Consider the following 23,103-nt stretch of genomic DNA (forward strand, 5'->3'; position numbering starts at 1 on the left):
CCCAGGAGAGGGACTAATCAGTGATGTAAAAAATCCTCATTTCAGAGATGATCTGGTAAGGGGCTGGTCTGTCCGGGAGATCTGGCGCAGAGTTTTTGTGGGGAAGCTTTAGCAGAGATGCTCCTTTGAGTTACTTTATTACCTTTTTGGTGTTGCTCCTGAAGCAGGCATAGGACATCAGCTCCTGGTGCTGCTCACCGTGGCTGCTGACTGGCAGTGGTATCCCAGACAGCCTAGGAACCCCCTCTCCCCCCCCCCCACTATGGCAACTCCACAGCAGCCCCTCTGGCAGAGCTCCCGTTGGGGAGTGCTGTGGCCATGGCCAAGGGCTCCATACAGCTGTGGTTGGTGTGGGCTTGCATACCACCGTGCCACAACCCAGGCAGCACCATGGAGTCACCCCACCAGCACCCAAGGCAAGGACTCCAGCACATGCAGACACGGCTCTGGCTGCTTTCGAGTGCCAGGGGCACCCGTGCTGCCACCAGGATCAGGCAGCAGGTAAAAAAGGCTGGCTGAAGGCACAGGTAGGCGCAGGAAAAGAACACTGCTGTCACGCTCTGGTAGGTTCACATTCAAACTTTACTCTGTAGCACCGTGAAATGTGACAATTCATGTCCCTTAACTGCCATATCTACCCCAGAGAGCACCACTGTAGCAAAGGTCCCATAGGGTTACAGCCCAGCTGCCAGCAACACAGAGCTCAGGCAGAACAAACCCCCAGGTCCCATTGAGCACTGAGGCTGCACTTTCAACTTCTATTGTAGTTTTGCTTCATTTGAAGAAGCAAATCAAGTCACTCTGCCTCTGATATTACATGAGGATATATTACTTCTCTTACTTTTTTCCCTAGGCAGGTAGCAAACTGCTCCCACATCCTGCTGGCACACACACTGTTGTGCTCAAAGCTCAACAACGTGGATTCACAAACACATTAAGTTTCCCAGACATCGCTAAAAGTGCTCCAAAGTCCTGCAGGGAACTGTGGTCTCCTCGAGAGGGCTGAACCAGGCCCTGCCATAGACCTGTGTCACCTTCTCCAGGGGATTTCTGCCCCTGCAACATAACCCTCCTGCTCAAACATCAGATGGACCGGTTGTGTGTGATGCAGGAGCTCAGCTACAGGCAGAGCAGTGACTGCCTGGGCTGCTGTGCATCACACAAAGCCAGAGCTCCTCCTTTTCTCATGAGAGTATAAAAATACCAGCATACTTATACTTATCTTTTGGTTTTTGTTTCTGTGGGGTTTTTTTCCTTTTTACAAGTTATAAAAGGCTTTTACAAAACATAAGTACGCGCTCCATTAAACTTCTGTTCCGTCGTGCAAATTATTGTGGACTTTAACTTCTAAGTTCACCTGCTTCACCTTCCTGCTTTTGACACTGGAGATGCCTCCTGTTTCCCTCAGTATATTGATGTTCCTCACGGTGCAGTACTGACTGTTCACTGCCTTCTCTGTGCCCTTGGGCAGCTCCACCTTAGTGTTCAGAGGGTGCTCCTCTGGGGCAGCTCGAACAGCCTCTCTCTTCCTCCGCAGTGTCCGGCACTTCCTGGTGACAAGGCAGACTCCCAAAAGCACCAGCAACAGCAGCATGACAGCAGCAAATGCACTCCCAAGGGAAGCACCTGTCTGCGATAAGGAGGCTGCAACCACAGCTTCCTGCATCTCCAAGATCAGCGACTTCATGTTGGTGCCGTTCTTGACCTGATCACCCTCGTTATCATAGATTAAGGAGTCATCCAGCATCAGCCTCCCATCACCGTCAACCAGGTCTCTGCGGCCACGCTTCAAGTGGTGAGTAAGGGATCGCTGAACACGAGGCCCTGCAATGCTCTCCGGGCCTATTATGTAGATTACTTGAAGGTACCACTGATGTCCAGCTTCCACCTGTGAGGAAGGCAAGATGTGCACACAGGAAGTCAGATAAAATGATTTTGTTAGGTAAAGACAGAACTGGATGCTTTTTTTTTCCCCACTTTTTTTGAGTCATGCAGGTATCAGCAAAAATATTCAGCATAAGTACCTGCAACCATGCTTATCACCAAATTCAGTCTTCTTGTCTGTCTTTGGCAGTTGTAATGATTAATGGAGAACACTGCCAACCTGTATTTTAACTGTTCACTGAGTGCTTTGAAAAAAATCCTAACCATCAAAACATATTCTTCATCTCCACTTCTCGTGCAGGAGTTTGATTCTGAACTGTTTCCTTTGTTAATCTATGGTGTGACCCTAGGAATGCCAAGAAGTCACTTAAGCCCATGGAGGTTGCTATGTTATAAAGAGGACCTGACTGGGGAGGGATGACAAAAGTAGGAAATCAGTATCACCATAGCTGCCCTCAACTGAGAGTTTCCTTTGCGTTCCTCCCACTGTGGCAATTCCTACTGTGTTCTGCCTAGCTCCTCCAAGTTTTGTCCTAAAGCCGGCCTCTGAGCACGGAGGGGAATCGCAACCTGAGCTCTCCTGGCCCTGTCAGTGGGAAGGGGTGCGGAGCGCTCTGAGCTACCTAATACAGGACTTAGTTCTGCTCTATGGACATGGCTTAGTACATACCTTGTAGAGAGCATCCACCTTGAGAGTAAATCCATCCACACCAGGCATGCTGCTTACTGAGTGAAACTCAGACAGTTCAGAGGCAAAGTGAGCATCAAAAGGCACATCATGGAAATACTTATCTGTGACCTCTGGTTGGTTTCGGTCCTGAAAATCAGAGCAAGAGTGCATGCCATCAACACTGTGCACCTCAATAACCACGTGGCTTTCAAGAGCAGCTTCAGTGATACTGTAAAGGAAAACAACACTCCCAGTGATTGCTTTCTTTTGCCAGAGCTGATGTTGTCTCTCCCTGAGCTCATCTCACTTTACATCCTAAGGCTTCCTCCTCTCTAATTAAATATTCCCTTAAAATATGTCCTTTCCTGCTCAGAAACACTTGCTCACGCGTGGGCACAAATTTCTTAAAATTGCTCATTATTGTTTTAAAAACAAATTCTAACACATTGGGGCATTTTAAAGCTCAGCCTGGCGTTTCTGCACACCTTTCCAAAGGGAAGCCAAAAGCTGAGTGTCTCAGTAACACCTGTGCACTTCTGCAGAAATTGAATCCAAAGGTCCAAGTTCCACAGACATGAGCACACACACTTTTTTAAAAATGATTATGTTTGTGCATGGGACATATTTCTAACCTGCATGATGTTTAGGCACTTCACACTGTTCTAGCAACGAGCAGTTCAACAGTAGGTTTGTAGAATGGAGCATCAGGAAAAAAAGCAGCCAGCTCATGTGCACACTGGATGAACTAATAGCACTAAGCTATTAGCTAAGTAAGGCTGCCAGTGAGGACGCTGGCAAATGTTAATTTGAAAGCCTGTAATTAGAGCTGAATGCACCTTGAGAGCATGCCATAGCAATGAAGGGGAATGCTGTGAAGCTGGTGAATAGATCTCCCTTTGTACGCTGCCTGTGCCACAGCACAAACAGAAACCATTTAAAACCTTGGTACATGTGGGTTTTCTTTTTCTTTTTTTTTTTTTTCCTCATTCATTTTCTTTTGCTTTAGACTAAGAAATACTCATGGTTTAAGACTGAGGAAGATTTGGTGTTGTCTTTACATCTTGGACCTGTCTGCCAACCAAAAAGCCGCAGCATTTCACTTCTCATCCTTTTGTAGACAGAGCCTGTTTGCTCTAGGGAAAACAAATCCAAAGCAAAAGCAGAGGACAGCACTACAAGCACATTATTTCAGTAAGAACCTCTTACAGTACTCCCTGATGGGCAGCTTCTCCCCGCAAGCTGGAATGTCATTTAGTTCCCCATCTGTTAGGTTAGCAAGGGGCTAGGAGACCAGACTTATTCAGACATGACTGCACCTAATGCCCCACATTATCGTTTTGTCCACAGCAGAAAACTTACCAAGAGGAGAAATCTGTGTTTCAGGTGTTTGTTGGGTTGAATACAGCCATACTGAGGCCCCTCATTATAGACAGTTCCTGTTGGGTCAAAGAAGGGCACGTAGCCATCCTTGCCGGTGCACAGGTAGACTTTCTCCAGCTGCAGTTTGTAAGCAGCATTTAGGTTTTGTTCAGGATTCCAGAGTACACGGCCATACAGGATTTGCCCTGAGGAGATTGGGAGGTTAAACTCTCCAAAGGGCATCAAGGAAGAGAGAACAAAAAGTTCAACAAGAGAACCTCTGTTAGAGCCACACACCTCCCACTACAAAAGCAGCTGTGCTTTTGTTCAAGTCCACGTGCACAGAATAGCCCGCCATGACAGAACACCCTGCCACGAGCACATTCTTGTCTTGTGGTCCTGACACTGCAGTGCTGTGACATGCTCAAAGTGCCAGTTGTTGCTGTACAAGAGGCAAAGCCAAATCTGAGTTATACCTTTTTTTCCAAAGTTTTTTTTCGAAGTTCTGCAAACAGAAACATCGAATACAAGAGGAACAAGAAAAGAAATCCTACCTTTTGAAAAAGCCCCTTTGTAATCCATTTCTGCCAGAGACATTTCAGACTTGGTGGGATCCATCAGAAACACCTTCTCATTGTTACAGAGCTGAAACTCTGTGTTTAGGGAGTAGACAACAGGAACTGGGCGGTTTGTCTGCTGGAAGGCAATCGGGATCAAAAATCTATATTGAGACAGAAAGGGTGAAGTTTAGTTTAGATGCATCTGAAGTTACATGCTGGTGACACGAAGTTACATCTGCTTTACCATTTTTCCATTCTGCTTTCACAGCCCAGCAGACTGTACTACAGCAGTATTCAGCCTAAGCTTGCCTGTTGCCTCTCACCCTGCCCACTTTTCAAGTAAGACTATTGTGCCCCACACAACCAGCTAAGGCTTTCTGACTATTACACAGGGTTCTGTAGCCCCAAGGCTGAAAACCGCTTGGCTGAGAGCCCATAAGGGAGGTTACTGCCCTTCCCCTCCTGCTCTCGTGGCACATCCCCTGCTTCCTGGGATCATGCAAATAACCCAAAACTGGGTTCAGAAGTGAAAATGGTGACTCTTTACCGCTCAGGAGCATGAGCTGTACAGGGCAGGGGCTTGTCTCCAGGCTCTATCCATGGCTGCGTTGGCTGCACAGTACAAGGAATTAAGAGGATTGTGTACTCTCCAGAGTAGTCCTTCCTGAGAACAGACAAGAGACACCATCATCATCAAACCAAACTCCAGACCGTTCCACTCTCTGATGCAGTTGCCTAACATCCACATTTTCCAAATTAATGGAGCAAGGAGGGTTCACAGTAGGACCTAACCCACAGCCCAGAAACACCCATTCAGCAGGTGCAGGAGGAACAATTTCGATTGACAGTGTTTAATTTGATCCTCAGTGCAAGTAACATAGATTAAAGAAAGATGAAAATAATAATAAAAAAGATGGCCTGAAGAGCTGAGCCTGTGGTCCTTACCTGTTATAGGAGCTGGTTGCCCTCCAGAGCTGGTAGGGAGAGTCGAAAGTCTGAGCACTCCACAGCAGCTGCAGGTCAAATTCGATCCCTCCCAGATGGTCTGGAGTCATTAAAGATGACTTCATATCTGGCAAACTGTGGTGCTCCATTACAAAGAGCCCTGTGGTGAGGACAGGGAGGTGACAATAAGGCCCTGTGAGATACCACAACGCACACAGCAGCACAGAGGGAGAGAGACCCCAGGTCTCTCATTAGGAACAGCCTTAGAACCTGCTCAGCATCTCAGCTATTGGTACTTCACATCCAAGTGCAGATTTTAGCTTCTGGTAAGTACACTGGCTTGAGGTGGAGCCTGCCTGGGTATTTCTGCAGCCTGCTACTCCCAAATGCCAGCAGTTTCCAGGCTGTCAGGAGATGCCCCTGTTACCATGACTTGTCACTGTGCTGCTCCACTTTCTTGTTTTAGGGAATGATTGGTGGTACAATTACGAAGACAGGCTGAGGGAGCTGGGCTTGTTCAGACTGGAGAAAAGAAGGCTGCGGGGTGACCTCACTGCAGCCTTTCTGAACCTAAAGGGAGCCTATAATCAGGAGGGGAGTCAACTCATTGAAAGGATAGATAACAGCAGGACAACGGGAAATTGTTTTAAGTTCAAGAAGGGAAGATTTAGGTTGGATGTCAGGGGGAAGTTCTTTACAGAGGGAGTGGTGAGGTGCTGGAACAGCTGCCCAGAGAGGTTGTGGATGCCCCTTCCCTGGAGGTGTTCAAGGCCAGGTTGGATGGGGCCCTGGCCAGCCCGGTCTAGTAACACATGGGGAGGTTTGTGGCCCTGCATGTGGCAGGGGGGTTGGAGATTCACGATCATTGGGGTCCCTTCATCCCGGGCCATTCTGTGGTAACTGTGTGAGACAACAGCAGAGAATGTGGAGCTGTCCTGTCTTGGCAAGAACAAGAGAAAAAGGAGAAGGCAGTCTCTATGTAAGACACCTGGTGCTACATGAAGGCTTTTAATCTAATGGAAATAATTAAATCCAAACCAACAAGGGCTTATGAGGGCCCTAGCTCAATCAATGACGTTAGGTGTAAAGTTTGTAAAGTTAAAAGTGAAAAATGTGAAGTATTTCTAAGCTGAGAGGCTAGTAAAACGAAGAACAAATTGGCTCTTGGGCAGAAATACTCTGAATCATTAACACTGATCTTAGCCATAGCTTGTTTTACTACCTGTGCTTTCAAAACTGGACTGTATTCTCATGGTGCTCTCCTTCTTCATCAGGACTAATATTCATTCTCACCTCTGAACTTGGCCTGGGTCTTGAACTCAATAACCAGTCGGCCATCCTCACGGATGTAGATCCTGATTATCTGCAGCCGGGCTGAGAGGACGCTGTCCGTCTGAATCCCTGTGTGGTACAGAAAGAACAAAGTCACTGTGGAGGACAGGTGGCACAGCAGTCCTCACATGGTGACAGTCAGCCCTAATCAGCCCAGAAGCATCCAAAAGGGAGCTGAGATCATCCTCCAGTTGAGTCAGCTGTACAATTCCAGATATTGTGGGAAAGAAAGATAAATAAGCTGGAAATAGAAGACTGACAGGCAAAGGATAAACCATAACTATACACGGTGATGTTAAGTCTTAGATGTCACCAGCAGTGGAGGACGAGCACAGAATGGGACCCACCATTGGCAGTACTGCGGTTATGATGTGAAAAAGTCAACCTGTGAGAGCTAGGAGGCTGAAGATCACAACTGCAGTTCCCACATGAAATTCAGTGGAAAGCATTGGAGAAACCATGCCAAATGTCCCATGGGGAGCAATTTCTGCCTGGCTGAGGAGGCTCCAATGAACACCTAGCTCTTTTCCTGCACCGTCTCTGATGACTCTTCCCATTAACACATGCTGGGAGAAATGACAACTCCCTTACTAAGCTTTCACAAATGCAAGCACAACTGGACTGACACTGGATGCTACCCAGACTCGGGACTGCAGTGACATTGCATAAACTAAGAAAAACGGAAAACTGAGAAGAAAACAATGCTCATATACACTCTGAAGTGCCTTGGACATACCTGTCCTCCACAGAACAGTGTCGTAGAAAAAGGAGAACTCCATCTCTGTGTGATGCTCAAGAGAAGCCCAACCTCTTGGCGCTGTCACGTAAATATAGGACACGTAGAGGGGGACGTGGACTGTTAAGAAGGACTGAGCAGAGTCCCGTACCTGTCAAGAGAACCCAAGCAGGTGATTATGCACTCTTCAAAGGAGAGACACTGGCCTGGACTTGCAGCACCCTCTTTGTTCACATTCTGCTCTGCAAGTGGGGAAAAAAGTCACAATGTCTGCAACAAAAGACTCCTATTTAGTAGAGGTGAGATGAGACCAAGCACACTGGTGCAGTCAGGAGCAAATCTTTTTTCCTTCCTTTTAATGTCTGAACTATTCACTACAGGAATAAAACATCTACATCCACATTACAGCTGCAGCCTACTGGGATGTGAGACACAGGGGATGGCAGCATGGAGCCCTGCATGCCATGCACCTCTGTAGCTTCCTTGGTACTCCTGTGTCACACAAGCTCTGTGGTGCAGATGTGACCAGGCTGGGGGAATGCTACTTAGCATATCACACAATAGAAGTATTTTTTAAAAACTTTATAAATCTGAGTGTTTCCCAGGCTGCCTGCACTAACTGAATGACTGTCAAGCAAGCAATGTTACTTGACTACTGAAGGGCAGTTTTAGACAAGGCTCAACAAAGCTCCCACGTTCACTGCTCCCACTGTGGACTAAAATTAGGTTGGCCCTTCTGACTATGGGAGCCTACACCAAACTTCTAGAAAGAGGGAGAAAGCTTGAGTCCAGGATCAGCTAAAAGTATACGCATCACACTTTTTTGTAGACCCCCCCCAATATGTGGCTTTGAACATCTGCAATGAACATAAAATGAAAATGCCCACAGTGTTTCTGGGAAATCAGAGGCATGTAAGTTTTCCACTACAATGCAGGAATTTGCATTAAAAGCAATTAATTTGCAAAACATTTATCACTTGATGATAATTTGAAAAATAATGAAGAACTGATGTTACAATAATATATATAATAATAAAAAAGTATACGAGTAGAGAGCACTCCTCACATACTAGAAAAATTCTACAATTAGGTCAGATATCCACACATGAACTTTCTTTGCAGGTTTGACCAAAGTGCCTTCCTTTTAAATAAAAGCAAGTGCTAAAACACACTGCTGTCCTTAATGCACCTAACAAAGGGAGTTGTGCTCACAGCTTTACCTTGAAAGGAGTTTCCAATTCCATGAATTAAAATGAAGCAATTCTGCTTTCTCAGAACTGCCCAAAATCACTTGGAACAGCACAGGTCTCTGGCTCTGTATACAGCATTTATGATTTGTGGGGCACAGCTGTACTGTGCGAGCCCTGAGAGAGCTCAGAGAGACGTTCCAGACTGGTTGGTGCCAGTCTGCTCATAATACATTATGCAGTTGCCCAGGTCAAGGAGCATCTCTGAATTTGTGTAAATAACTGGAGCTATAAAAGTGAAGTTAACAAAATATTCCAGACCAGGAGAAATTAAAATAGTTTGTGTTGACCATAATCTTCTGATTGGAAATTCAACAGAAGAATCTAATGCAGATGAGAATCAGAGACTGCAGATGAGTGAGATGGACGTTTATAATCTGTCCATGAGAGGGCAGTGAAGCACATGTTTGTCGTGAAAAACACTATTTTACAAGAGAACCTTTCTGGCTTTTGATGTGACGGTAATTAATTATGTGTATTTCACAAATACTGTTTTTCTCTTGGTAAAGGAGGAAAAAAATGTGCTTCAGGTGTACAGAGCAGAGCAGCAGAAATACCAAGCAAGTAAGTATTCATGAACACACAGTAGAGGTCTGCCACAGAATGGACAAAAATCTGGATGATGTGATGAGTTCAGGATATGCCATCTTACCTGGAAGTCAGCAGTTACAGAGCCTCCGCAGACATCAATTAATTCAGTCATGTCGTAATAGGCATCAAAGGTCCATATGCAGCTCTTCAGATTGAGGTGCTTGTACAGCTGGATTGTCTTTGGCTCTCTCACCGTGGGGTCGAACTGGTAAGGGCGGTCATAACCAGGACCAAGAACAATGCTTTCGTATGTCACTTCATCAAGGAATCCTGCCTCTGGGAGTAAGAGATACAAGGTCTTCAGATCTTAAAGAGTTTGAGCTGTGCATTGAAGTCCCACTTGCATTCTCAAGTCATGTCAGGGATTTTTAGTATATTGAGGACTTAATGTCTCCTCTCCATCACCCTAGAGGTCAAACTGAACATACACAGATCTTCAAGGGTGAAAACGTTACAGGAATGCGCTAACAATTTTAAAAAGCAAGCTTAAAAACCTATTAATTAAAGAGTGAAGTTAAATTTTAAGCTTAAAGGTAGAAAGAGCTTGAGCATGAAATGAAGAGTGAAATGCAACAACCCTTTGCCCTCCATGGAGCAACCATAGGCCACATTGCCCTGAACGTGAGACATAAACTGTATTTTTTCTAGCTCTGGCATTTACCCTAGCGATGACCTTGCTCTGGCTGCTTCTTCTTGCCCAACTGCAGAGCTCAGCGACACAGACTTCCTGTGAATTCCACTTTATCCACACGGATGTCACAGAGACAGGTTTGAAAAACAGAACATGAGCAACACGATGTGAACCTACAGCCTCTTCAAGCAGCGATGCTGCTTAGCCCTGTTATAATTTGAACATTCCTGTGCAGTACATCATTTTCAACAGAGCAACTCTGTTACAACAGAGCACCATTGCTATTAGCACAGGAAGGTTATTTATTACAGGAATTATTATTTCCATAATATCAACAGCCCAAAGGAAGACAGAGCTTGCTGTGCATTATTGTTACTGGTTTCCCAGTACTCCCCTGTTGTGCAAATAAAAGCTGGCTTTAAAGGTTACCTGAGATGCCTTTAAGGTCTCTGATGGTGACCAGGTTTGAGCAGACATGCTGATGTCTGTAGATAGACTCAGAGAGCAGGAAATGCAGATTGTGTAGCGGCAGGGTGGAGATGAGGGGCAGCATACCATCCTGGTGCGGGATCTGAACCGAGATGTGGATTCTGGAACAAAGAGTGGATGAGAAACAGAAAAAGCAGTGCTAGCAGGCATGGGAGCCCAGTGTCACATAGCAGTGCAGAGCAGACATGGTAAGCCTGGCAGTGGCAACTCGCAGGTGGGCTCTGTCACTCCAAAAGGCCTGGCAAAGGACTGTGCCCTCTTCCAGGTTTATACCTGTTGGGATGCTCCTTGTGTTTGACATCCAGGTACTTCAGAGTGGCAACAAACGACTGTGCCTGGAAGCCTCGAGCTGTCCCAGCGACCACAGGAGTGTGACAGATGGCACTGTCTGTCCCTATAGTAACTGTGTTGCTCCTCAAGGGGGTGCCCACATGGCCAGCCTTGTCCACAGCCTTGGCCACACAGCGCACGTGGAACCGCCGGCTGAAATAAATGCTGTCCAGCACCTGCAGGGAGCAAGGAGAGAGCAGTGTGCTCCTGGGTCAAATGCACCAGCACTGTGACATCTCTCCAGGTCACAATTACACTCTGTCCTGGAGTTTTGAAGCAGCACAGAGGTGAGACAGACATCTGCATACAGGCAAAATGGGAGCGTGTGCATGCCAGTGTCTGCTTCTCTTGAGTTGAGGTTCCAACTGTGAAAGGTGCCTGAATATGCCGGGTGCTTTACAGCTCCTTAAGTCTGCCCATACACATGATGGAAAGAGAAGAGGGAACCTGACCTGCAAAGGTCTACCTATCCCTGCCTCCAGGGATTTGCTCAAATGTCTGAGTATTAATAGCTGCTTCCTGCATCAATAGAAGTAACACCTTCAGCAGGCTCAGTGAAATTTTCTGAAGCCAGAAGAAAAATATTTCTCTAAAGAGGACTTCATATTTCATACTAATTTACAAATCTGACATTTTAATCTCTGTGTAACCAAAGCACGCACCATTCATACCTGAGTATGCATCATCTAGAAATAGACCCAAATGCTTGAAAAGAGCTGAGACACCGCAGCTGGGAGAACTCAGGAAAATCCCCAGAGGAAAATAGTAATTCTGCTTGTGGGGCAGGATATGAACAGTCCAGGACAGAGAGGTCTGAGGCCACACATGAAGCAAGGCAGCAAAATGAGTGCCTGGACTAACAGAGGCCAAACTAACAGCGATGCCTTTCCTTCAACTTGAGCAGGATGGGAAGAAAGCAGACAACCTGAAGGCAAACGATGGTACTCCAGATAACATCAGAGCATTGAGCTCCACCCTCAAGCACAGCCACTTTTTCAAGCACCAGACTTTACAGGTGAGTGATCACACAACACACAGTCTGACAGTGCTGTTCCAAGCCCTCTGCTGACTTACACCACATGCTTTTGTAGCTTGGCCACACCAGTATCTAGCCACATACCTTATGGTTGACGCTGGTGAATGGTGTGTTGTCAGTGATGGTTTCAAAAGGTGACCTGGCCCCATTCCCATCTGTGGGGGTTGCTACTTCCCAGCTAAACTGTATGGAAGACTGGTTGATCCCAGCCTCGCTGCAGCGCTCCTTCGTGACCATGAACTTGGGGAAGTGAGGGTCACAGGGAGTGACACAGATGAGCGGATAGCCTGGAGAAGGGGATTTCTTAGCACCATTCTTGGTGGCCTCTTCCACACGGTCATAATCAGCCAGGGAGACAACCTATACAGATGCAAGATAGGAGCATTCGCCTGGGTCTGAAGGAAGTAGCGTAACAGGCAATCCTTCCTACTCACTCTGAGCCTGCTGCATCATTGCAGCTCTTAATGCTTTTTTCAGAAACTGTACAGGAGTTCTGAGTCTGTACTTGAAGCGTACTAAATCACATTCATTGCAATGGGCAACTCACCACAGGAGGTGCTGGCAGAATGAGGCTGCCTGATGCCTCCTGATCCAAAATAGTCACTGTTGCAGTGCTGGTATCTCCAAGAACAGCTTCCACTGGGTCATCTGGACCCAGCACCAGAGAAAAGGACTCGTGCCATTCCCGATCTTCGTTGGACATAATCTCCACCTTAAACATGATGTGGTCCACACCTGTGAGAATAAATGCAAAAGAAACAGAGAATTCATCCCTGGATATTGCTCTAAGTTGTCATTAAAAAAGGTAGCACTCATCTATGCCGTGGCCACTGAAATACATCGATAAAATACACATTATAAATTTTATTTCCACTCATTGCTACTAATAATTCAGCCTTTTCCACACAGGAGTTTATATATAAAACTTCAACTATGACAACTGATCTGATTGATCAAGCGATAAATTTACTAGCAGATGCCATCTAAGGATTAATAATGCCTGTCTTATATTAGCTGTCTGTAATAAAAGTCTATGATCTGAAGAATATCCCCCTCTGCAGTGAGAATCTCTACTCTCTCTCACACCAGCAGACACAAATGTTTTGTGACAGCTTTTGTCTTAGCAACATGGTCTATGTTTTTAGAGGATTCAGAAAGATCTCTGGTGAACCTCCAAGGACTGCTCTGCCACACACCCAGTGCTTCTGGTACACAGGATAGTTCTGAGGGCTCTTCATCCAACAAACCAGCTTTTTTGCATCACAAAACTACAGCTGTAGCAGTAGATAGGGCTGCAGCCTGGGAGAATCACACTTTTAAAAATAAGTTTTCATACTACTACACACATACTATATTTGAAATACATTACCAGAAAAAAAAAAAAGCCCAAAAAAGCCCAACAACAAAAACAAAAACAAAAAAACCCAAAAAATAACCCCAGAAATCCACAAACAAAATAAATCAAGTGATAGAACAAAATAAATCAAGTGATAGAATGTATACAAGAGAAAACAAGGCAAGATTTGAGATGGTCTTCCCGTCTTTTCATGTACTCTTAATTCCAGCAAGCAGAAATCTCAGTCATCTTTCTGTCTCCTTAAGTATCAACAGCCTGCTCAGTAAAGAGCTCTCCACCTCTAGGATTTCATTTCCTCTTTCTCATTGCTCTCCTGCTTGGATAGCAGCTGAGCACTTTGCATTTTGAGCAGAGCAATGGTGCTCAGAGAAGGAGCCTCTACTTTGAGGTGTTTGACCTGAGAATGATTAAGACAGTAAGGGGAGTGGAGAAATCCCAGAACGCTAAGGTTGGAAAAGAATGATGTATTACATTTGTTGTAAGTAAAGTTTTACATCCCACTTGTAGCAAGCTGAACAACTGTGTGTCTTCTCCCACAAATACTGTGAAGAACCCAAGAACAGATTCCAAATCAAATCTAAACTGCTGAATCTAAAGGTATGTTATATCTTCTTACAGTTCATGCAGTTTACAGTAAGACCAGTTAAACTGGTGCTGTGTTGCAAGTCTAATACAAAAAGTCTCTTTGTCTAAATTTGATGTTTTCCTTCAGTGCTCCTTCCTAATATCCTTCCTGATATCCTTCCTGATATCTCTGGTGACACCACCAGCTCCGACCTCCCCTCCAAGAACTCTTTACCTGGGCTGAATTTGAGCACTCGACTCTTGGGGTAGTAATCCACTCCGGCCTGAGCTGAGCCATCACGAGTGCTACAGCGCACTTTTGAGGTCCTGTTCTGATCTCCTCTCCGGACCACTTTGATATTTAAAGCAGTGACGCCCTCTGGTCCAGGTGGCTCCCGTACTTGGTATGCAGCTTCCTCAAACTCAATGGTGGGTGCTATAAAGAAAAGTGAAGAAAAAAACCCCGCATTCGCACAGCAGCTGTTTACAGATTAACTAAATGTACTCAGCAACTGGGCTGAGCCAAGTCCAGCTCCTTTTAGACTGTATCTACATGTCTTCTGAGCAGGGGGCTCCTCAAAGCAGGGGCCAAAGCTGCAGCTGTAAGGGTTGGATGTGTACTAGGGCAAGGAGTGGGGTAAAGCCCCATTCCTATGCTTTGGGCTTTGGAGCATGGCACACAAATCTTATGCCCCTGCCTTCCATGGAACCATATGTACTCAATCCATTCCATGCAGTGGCACTATAGCCTCCATTCCACATCACCCCTGGCAGTCCCCTTCTTTCCTCGTGGATCTCTCCAGCGTGAGACACTGGAGAAAAGGCAACATCTCCTAGGAGAAGCACAGCTGTGACCTATACAATTGCAGGGGCTTGGGACAAACTGAATCAAATTGGGTGTTATTCGATCTCTCCCATACGATTACACCAGTGCACAAAGCCCCCACACCAGTGACCATGTGACGGTCCAGCATACAAGTCTGTAGTTTTCCAGCAGACAAATTGGTATTTCCATAAGAAATAACAAAATAGATCTGTTGGAACCATGTTATTGAGACTGTGTTGATGGCCTTGGAACCGTACCCTACGCTACGGCTCCCACAACTTGCTGAGCCTACTCTCTTACCGTCTTCATCATTGGTGATGGTCACAGTTGCCATGTCTGTCTTTCCAATCCTAGCTCCACTCCAATGGTTTCCAAGCGGACTACCAAGATAGACATGGAACTGCTCCTCTGGTTCAAAGGCAGAGTCATCACTGATGTAAACACTGCAGTTTTTCACCTAAAGCCAACAGAAGAGGAGATAATAGAAGACACTGATAAATTCCCTGAAGCCACTGGAAGATTACCCTGTTTCCTCACTGTCTGGATTTAATGTCTGAGCACTGTCAGTCTTGGAAGAGGAACCCTTCTATTTTTAAGGCTACTCTGCATGGAGAAACGCAGTTCCACAAATCCATCCTTGTTTGCTACAACAATCCTGAGTCTGATTGACAGAGGATTTGCATTTCACATCTTAATCAGCTTTGTTATGAAACAAAGACCTTCATTCAGAGACAAGTCGTATTTCCAGAACCAGAACGATTTATGACCATAAGCATCTACATAAGTTCTGACAGCCACTGTCAGCTCCTTCTAACAATGCAGAGTCACGGAGGAGATCTGCACCACTCCTTTCAGTGGTTCTTCACTCTCTCCATAAGCCAGGTTCAGCTCACCTTCTCCCCTTTCAAGAAAGTGATGCGGGACTCGTCTGCATTTCTCCTCTCTGCAAAGTCCTCCGTGACCTCTGCTGTCTGACTCTGGGTGTAGCACCTCACAGAAGACTCATAGCTCAGGTCGCCGGTACGGAAGATGGGGATGTGTAGTGCACCCTCCTTTTCCCTCACTGTGAACACATCCTTGGTGAACTGCATGCTTGGTACTGCACAAAGAAAAAACAAAACAAACAAAAAAAACAATGAAAAAGTCAGGCAACGCTGAAATCCCAGAGTGACGAGTCAGTTCCACAGTGCCAGGAAGTGTTCCAGGCATATACAGCTCTGGAGAATTGCTGCACAGTCTGACAGACAAAGAATGAAATGGCAGCTTTATTATGCCTCAGTAAAGGATTTCATTTCAAATTAACAAGCAATCATGACTGCTATCTGCCTTCCTAAGAGCACAGGGCTGGCTGACCCCCCAGCACTTCAGAAAAAAGACACCCCTACTCATTGTCTTTAAGTCACTCATTCCAGTGGCTCGTGAAACCCGCTCCTTCTCTAACACTGTGGTGCTGTTCCAATGTGCTGAAGAGCAAGACAGGTCTGGCAGTGCAGGGATTGTGTTTGTGGGGCATGTCAAGAAGGGATTACATGAGGACTCAGTACTGAAATACATGCTAAGTCTCAAAGCATTATCCTACTGTCTGTAGACAGACATAGAAGATACAGCTATAGCAGCATAAAGGACTATTACAAAGTTAGATTATGCAGTGTGTGCTGTCCTTAAAGAAGCAAACATGAGAGAGGAACAGAAATAGGAGATGAGAGGAATGAAGGGAAACAACAGAAACAGGAGGATGAAACATCCTCACATAGTTAAGAGAGACTTCAGTCCATAGAAAGCATGAATGAGGTTGGAGCTCTGTGCAGAGGAGTGTGGCTGAAGGTGAGTGAACACTACAGCAGAATTCATGTTCTGCACTTTTGAAGTCTCCAAGCTCCCGTGGATAGTGATGCATGGACAGAAACTGGGCATCCAAATGGAACGAGAGGATCCCAAGAAAACAGGTTAATACAGACCTAGGAGTAATCTCACTTGGACTAGCTTCTTGCTGCATGCAAGTGTTAAGTAAGAGGTAAGGTGATCCAGACAGAACTGTGGTAAACAACTTACCATCTTGGATGATGTCATTAATGGCCACAATTGCTTGGAAGGGCTTTATCAGCTCAGCTCCATGGGGTGAGCTGAGATAAACAACAAATGTCTCCAGCCCTTCTATCACTGGGTACTGAGCATCATCCAGGATTGTCAGAGTGCAGAACTAGAAGGAAAGCAGAAGTCCCACTTTCAAAAATGTGAAAACGTCATTCTTTCTGGCATTTGTTTTTGGCTGTCTAAAGCTGCAGTTATGTTGGGCCTCTCCTAACATCGCTAATCAATGGCAACAATGATATAGATAAACTGGGCTTATCAGTTCAGAGAAAAGGGAAGAGACAACTTTTATCCCAGGAGACGTGATCTGACTATCTTTTGTAGCGGGAGTGCTAATCTGATGGGAATCTGCACAGCAGTTTCATTTACAATTCTCAGGTGGCCTCCAGAGGATTTTCAAGATTGTCAAATGGCAAATACAGAGTGTGCACATACATGAGAGAGAAGAAGCATCCTCAGACAGAGAACACTCATCAGGAGACTAAGTGGCTCCTCACCTCCTCTGTCTTGCCTGGCCTGAACTCTATTTTTCTGGAGCTGGGGACATAATCGACTCCTGGGCTGGCAGATGGAGGGTCTGATGTCCGAGTGGCACACCACACTGACGTGGGGTTTGAAAGATCAGGTCCGTGCCGGAGAACTGGAATTTCAATGTTTCCTGCATCGTGAGAGACAACCAAGATCAGAAAACAGGCTCATACAACAAAAAATATTCCTCAATCTTCAGCGGGCGCTTTTTCCATCATTACTGCCCCTTGCGGAACACAGGCTGTCGCAGAGAACAACTCTCAGCCCTCTCCACTCAGGGCATGAGGGAAATACTATAACCTTACACAGATGTTATATGATGCTGCTGCTGTGCTGCAAATCACACTTTCTGACACCTCATCCTAGTGAAAACCCCTACCACTCTTCACCTGCAGCCTCACTGACGGTGAATGTGGCATTTCCCAGGAACACTGTTGAGGCATCATTGGGACCACCGATGAAGACGCTGGCTGAAGCCCGGCTGCCAATGCGTGCGTTTTCCGAAGCATCGGCCAATACTATCTCAAACTCCTCTTCTTCTTCATATTCACTGTCATCGATCAGCATGACATCACAAGTCGACATGGTAACACCTGGTCCAAAAACTATGCGGCTGTCTTCTGTCATCCCTCGGGACTTGAAGTCAGAGCCAGACTCCAGCATATAAAGGCTGCTTCCTTTGGCTGATTTGGGAACAGTGTAGCAGACAGCAGACACAGTACTGCCAGCATCTCCTAAAGTGCAACAGAAAAAAAATGTAACTTTATGGAAATACTCTATTTGGTAGAGGAAATCAGATGTTGACTAAAATAACAAAGCGGTATTCGCTACAGAAAGTGGGAAGAACACCATCCCTGTTCCTAAAATTGCACCAAATCTGCCTCAGGCCTCACTTCCAGGTACACTCCAAATCTGAACTCTTGGTTACTATGGCCAGGAAATAGATGGTACTTTGGCACTTGTCTATGAAAGAATGTAGGGCACAGTGATAGGGTCTACTCAAAACATGGTATCTAAATCACAGAGAAGCAGTAAATAAATACAAAGGTCTGCTCCTGCTCATGCTGAGAGAAGAGATGGATTCAAGAGCAGGGAGCTTTAACTTGTTTGGTGAATCTTAAAAGCAGAGCTGGGGAACAAAAAAAAAAAAAAAATCAAGCCACCTCTCATGTGTTGTTTCTCGTCTTCTGATCTGTACCACAAATCAGTGGTACTTTTAGTACTAGTGGTGGCAATGGTGATGAGGAGACGGTTGGACTGGATGATCTTACAGGTTGTTTCCAACCTTGTGATTCTATGATTCTATGATTCTACAAAGCTACTTCACAGCCTGTCCACAAGTGCCTTACGTCTTGGCTATCATCTCCAGGGCTCCTCATCCACCTTCTGGCAGGGTGGGTTCAGATTCAACCCACCTTTCCTTTCAACAGGTGCAGAGAGAAACCCAGCACTCTCACTGACGTGGTACGTCTTCCTGTCGAACTGCAGCGTGGGCTCATCCTCAGTGTCTGTGATGATGACTATGGCCTGGGTGATGTTCCCCAGCAGAGCATAGGCTGGCATGCTGAGCTCCACAGTGAAGCTCTCGGAGCTCTCAAAGATGTCATCATCGTTAATGACGATGGTGCAGGCCTTGGTGTCTTCCCGCTCTTCAAACTGCACCTGGAAGGCAGCAAGTGGTCTGCAGGAGACTGAAAATTTCCTGCCCCTTCTGCCTTACCCCTTCCTCAGGTACACACCCTGCACATGCAGCACTACACACCAACCTTAGCCAACAATAAATGACTAGGAGAGGTCAAAGGCAGCAGCAAATGCAGTGTGTAGGCAGGCCCTGAGGCCTTCTGCCTTCACGCTTTTGGACTTTTGCATGACTCTAAGTGACATTCCTATCCAGGCAAGCACATTATCTTTCAAAAAAGGAAGAGTCCCTTTAATGTTTTTATCAGTTCTACTGGGAATCTTAAAATCACAGGGACTATAAACTTCACCAAGCCACAGAGGTCCCCTGAATGAGCACTTTGTGAACTTCACTCTTGGCCACAAAAGTTCCTTAAACTGAAAGAAGTATTGCTGAAATATGCTCAAAATTATGGCAATGCTTCTATCAGATTAGCAACAGCTGTAAAACCCAAGAATTTACACAGTGCAGGACAAGAAAGAAAGAGTTAATCAGCAGGAAAAGTGGGCTTTCTGAAAGTTTCCAAGGAGCCTCTGGGTAAAAGATGTGACTATAAATTCCCAGTGCTGAGGATGATTAATGCAGTCCTTAACTGCATAAAGAAAACAAAGTGAAAGGATGGAGGTAACAATCCCATGCATAGCACTGGGAAGACAGTGGAACTTTTCACAAAATCCTGGAGTCTCTGTTATAAGGATTGTGGAGAAAGAAATGGCTGCAGTCAGAGAAAAGTCCTAGCAACTATATATACAACTACAGTGCAGCCAAATCTTGAGGAGTTTCAGCTCCTGGAGATGAAGGCAAAAAGAGTGCAGCCTAAGCAGAAAACACATAGCACTGCACTATGTTTCCATCTGGAGGAACAGGAAAAAACTCAAAACTTGGATGGGAAGCTCATGCCCAACAGCTGCAATGACCAACTGTAGGAACAGTGTAACAACAGTGTTCTTCCAACTCAGATTCAGCTTTTCTAGAAGAAGTATTATAGATGCTACTGTGTTATAACGCAGACTAATGATTTAGATGACAGCTGCATCACTTTTCACCCTTCCAAGAGGCACCGAAATTATTCAATTCACATCATGCTCCATCTTTGAAGTGCTGGGCCCTACTTCTCCATCCTTCTCACCCTCACTACGCATCAATCACACACCACAAGGGAGCTGTCAGGGTAAAAAAAGAAAAAAAATCATAATAGCAATGTCCAGGCATTCCATACTGGGGAACAGGTGAAAACATAACCCAGTTTACAAGCTTAGCCATAATGATTAGAAGCAAGCTGCTGCTCTCCACCGGTTTCCCAGTGTGCCCTGCCTTCACTGTCACTCCAGTGACAGTATGTACAGACAGAGCGTTGAGATGATTCCTCCCTCCTCTGCCCCCTTCCCCAGCCTACCTGTCCTGTGTACTCCACGTAGTCCTGCTCTCCAGACTGTGAACCAGAGCTGGAAGTGGCTGTTCCCTGCTCCGTGCGGCACAAGACAATGGCATACTGGTTGAGGTTACCAATCCGCCGCACGGTGACGCTCACAGAGCCAGCACTCTCACTGACGTTGTAGCTGGAAATGTATTGAGCAGAGACAAATAACAGGCACTACTTAATGCACAAGCTGAGGGCGCTGGCATCCTATAGGAACACGGGCAAAACGCTCATGCTGGATAGCAAACTGTTTAAACTGACACCAACAAACTCAAGCTGACTGTTGTCTGCACAAAAACGCACAGGATGCTAACAACCAGGGACTTGGGCAGATGTCAGCTATTCAGCAATCCTGCTCTAGGGTGTAACCCAGCACCAGCAGGCCTCTCTCCTCACTGAAACACGTGGTTGGCTCCCCCAGCACACTTACAAATCAGCAGCACGACTGCTGTGTGTGGTGCAATAGTAAGTCCTCAGTCCTGACTAGGCATCAGGAAACAGGCTTATTTGATGGTACCTGCCCCAGGATTCTATTCTCATGTTGTGGGCCCATCAGATAATAGAGTTCTGCCTGCCCAACCCTGTTAAGACCCAAATTGTCAGCAAAATGCTGTAAGCCCCATGCCCTTTACCTGCTGTACGTAAAGCTGAGGAGAGACCACTGAATGTGGAAGACATTGCCACGGACCACATTGGGTTTGCTGTCCTTCACGAGGAACTGAAAACTGTCTGTAGTCTCCCGAACCTTCTCCTCATGCAACACATACTGAATAAGGCCCTGGTTCACATCCTCTGTGGGAGGAGACATCCAATGAGCCCATGCAGAACATAGTGAGCAGCACAGACGTGCAGCCACAGCATCAGGGTCTCCACAGGCCCTTTATGCTGCTACACGCTAACTTCCACATCCTATCTGTGCCAAAAGCCAGCCTAAAAGAGGCAACAAGACATCTCCTTGTCTAGTCTTTATTTGCAATATTTAAAAATAAAGTAAATTTAAAGCAGTTTTAATCAAATGCATGGAATATGAACTTGCTTGTGCAGCAGGTTTCAGCTCTTTTCCATAAGCTGGAATGTCCTAGCAGGGCTTCTCACTGCTGAGATGGCTCCAGCTCTAAAATAACATAGGTCTTTTCCTCCTTTTTTTCCTTTTTTATTTTTACCCTTATTTTTTCCTGAGCACACAGGACACCAGGCTTGGCTGGCTGATGACTAAGAACTGCTGACTGCATTTGTACAGGACCTCGTGCAGCATGGCACGAGGCTCTGCAAACTGCGGTACCAGAAATGCTAAAGGCCGTGCTGCCCGTTCACTCTCATCCTGCCTGGGGGAGGCTGGAGGGAGCAATGAGAAAGAGCACAGTGGGTATGAAGCAGAGTTACTCTCTCACCTCTTATTGCTAATGGAGGACCCACAGTCCCGGAAGACTGAACTTTTTACATGCTGTTGACTTTGTACTGCTGGATAAACATCTCCTTGACCTTAGGATCACATGCAAAATCTACAACCTATTATGTCCCAAGCCAAGCCTCTAGCTCTAACCCGGAGAAGGAGGGCATATTACAGGACACAGGATGGCACAAATTAGAGGATTTCTGCAATCGACAAGAAGTGAAGTTCATTTCTTACTTTTGGACAAAATTTGGAGACTTCAAAAGAGAGCACCGCTCTTCTGATCAGGCAGTGAGTCTACCCTGAAGTCAGTAATATGATTTTACTCCTTTTCTTCATCCCTCCCACCATTTCTTCCCCCCATATATGGGCTATTTTGACAAATTGAAGCAGATGAAGAAAAAAGCAACAACACACAGCCCATCTTCCATACCCTGAGAAAATGTGGTCACAGTTGTTCCTGGTTTCAGCTTGTTCTCCACATAACCATTCCTGGGAACATTTGTTATCTCATAGATCAGCTGTTTGTCATCTGTGTCGGGATCGGTGGTCAGTAATTCCTTCTTAGTGATTAGATTGGTTGCCTGGATTAAAGCCAAACCAATGGAGTTAAACTGTGAAGATCAAGCAGTGCAAGTCTTTTTAACCAGTCATCCAAAAAGACCTACCACCCTGCAGTACTCCATGAGGGAGGTTTAAAAGCATGGAACAGAGTGGCCTTGGACACACAGAGGCTGCGGAGCCCTTAGCTACACCCCACATGAAATTTAACGGCATAGGAAGGACTCAAATTCTGCCTCAGATCTGGAGTAATAATAATAATTTTTAAAAAATCTGGTTCAAAGAAAAGCAAATTCAAAGCATGCTGCCAAGCCCTACCTAGCTGAGGCTAAAAGCTATGACAAAATCTTCCAGTTTCTACTGGAAACCATCACTCTGTGGACTCAATGATGCTGAGGTGAGCCCCAACCTTGACAAAAGCATTTACAAACAGTCTCGATTTTAACGTTTCACTCAGGACAGTTCATGCTGCTTTAGTCAGCTTATAGTAACCTACTTTCAAATGACTTGAAACAGATGTGCCTCAGTTCCATCACGTTTTGCTCTCTCTTTAAAAAGAAAACACCTTTAAAAGCAGGAGAAAATAAGAGAGAGAATTAAACTGCCCAAGACTGTAGGATTGCTTTTACTGAGCTGAGACAGCCATTTCTTAATGCAGCTTCCTAATGCAGTGCCTTCAAACTCTTCTTCCTAGGAAGAACTGAAGTTTTCAGTTAACAGTGAGTCCTTAAAAATAAGCACAAGATAACCTTCCCTGTGGTTCTGTTTAGACTTTAGCAAAAGAAAGGCATGCCACAGCAAGAAATTCCTGTATCTTGAAAGCCATACATCTTCAGTGCAGCTGTTGCAGCACATAATCACTGATTCCTTGCCAT

At 45.7% G+C, this 23,103-nt stretch overlaps 1 protein-coding gene across 1 annotated transcript in view; it reads right to left on the reverse strand.

Moving 5' to 3' along the window:
• Positions 1-564: 564 nt before the first annotated feature.
• Positions 565-23,103, reverse strand: part of FRAS1 (Fraser extracellular matrix complex subunit 1) — a 163,980-nt gene continuing 141,441 nt past the window's right edge. The window contains exons 51-73 of the mRNA XM_042870531.1: positions 22,101-22,251; positions 20,907-21,066; positions 20,251-20,413; positions 18,592-18,838; positions 17,566-17,910; positions 17,146-17,306; positions 16,610-16,757; positions 15,451-15,656; positions 14,858-15,014; positions 13,967-14,167; positions 12,358-12,545; positions 11,895-12,170; positions 10,718-10,950; positions 10,385-10,545; positions 9,386-9,600; positions 7,487-7,637; positions 6,712-6,819; positions 5,419-5,578; positions 5,021-5,137; positions 4,468-4,634; positions 3,914-4,119; positions 2,555-2,701; positions 565-1,888 (exon numbers count right to left, since the gene is read on the reverse strand). Coding sequence (XP_042726465.1) covers positions 1,304-1,888; positions 2,555-2,701; positions 3,914-4,119; positions 4,468-4,634; positions 5,021-5,137; positions 5,419-5,578; positions 6,712-6,819; positions 7,487-7,637; positions 9,386-9,600; positions 10,385-10,545; positions 10,718-10,950; positions 11,895-12,170; positions 12,358-12,545; positions 13,967-14,167; positions 14,858-15,014; positions 15,451-15,656; positions 16,610-16,757; positions 17,146-17,306; positions 17,566-17,910; positions 18,592-18,838; positions 20,251-20,413; positions 20,907-21,066; positions 22,101-22,251 — 4,653 coding nt within the window. The 3' untranslated portion in view covers positions 565-1,303. The remainder of the gene's footprint in view (positions 1,889-2,554; positions 2,702-3,913; positions 4,120-4,467; positions 4,635-5,020; positions 5,138-5,418; positions 5,579-6,711; positions 6,820-7,486; positions 7,638-9,385; positions 9,601-10,384; positions 10,546-10,717; positions 10,951-11,894; positions 12,171-12,357; positions 12,546-13,966; positions 14,168-14,857; positions 15,015-15,450; positions 15,657-16,609; positions 16,758-17,145; positions 17,307-17,565; positions 17,911-18,591; positions 18,839-20,250; positions 20,414-20,906; positions 21,067-22,100; positions 22,252-23,103) is intronic.

The sequence above is a fragment of the Lagopus leucura genome, unplaced genomic scaffold, assembly GCF_019238085.1.
Source record: "Lagopus leucura isolate 7727_CA_CO unplaced genomic scaffold, USGS_WTPT01 Super-Scaffold_100004, whole genome shotgun sequence".
NCBI classification, from domain to species: Eukaryota; Metazoa; Chordata; class Aves; order Galliformes; family Phasianidae; genus Lagopus; species Lagopus leucura.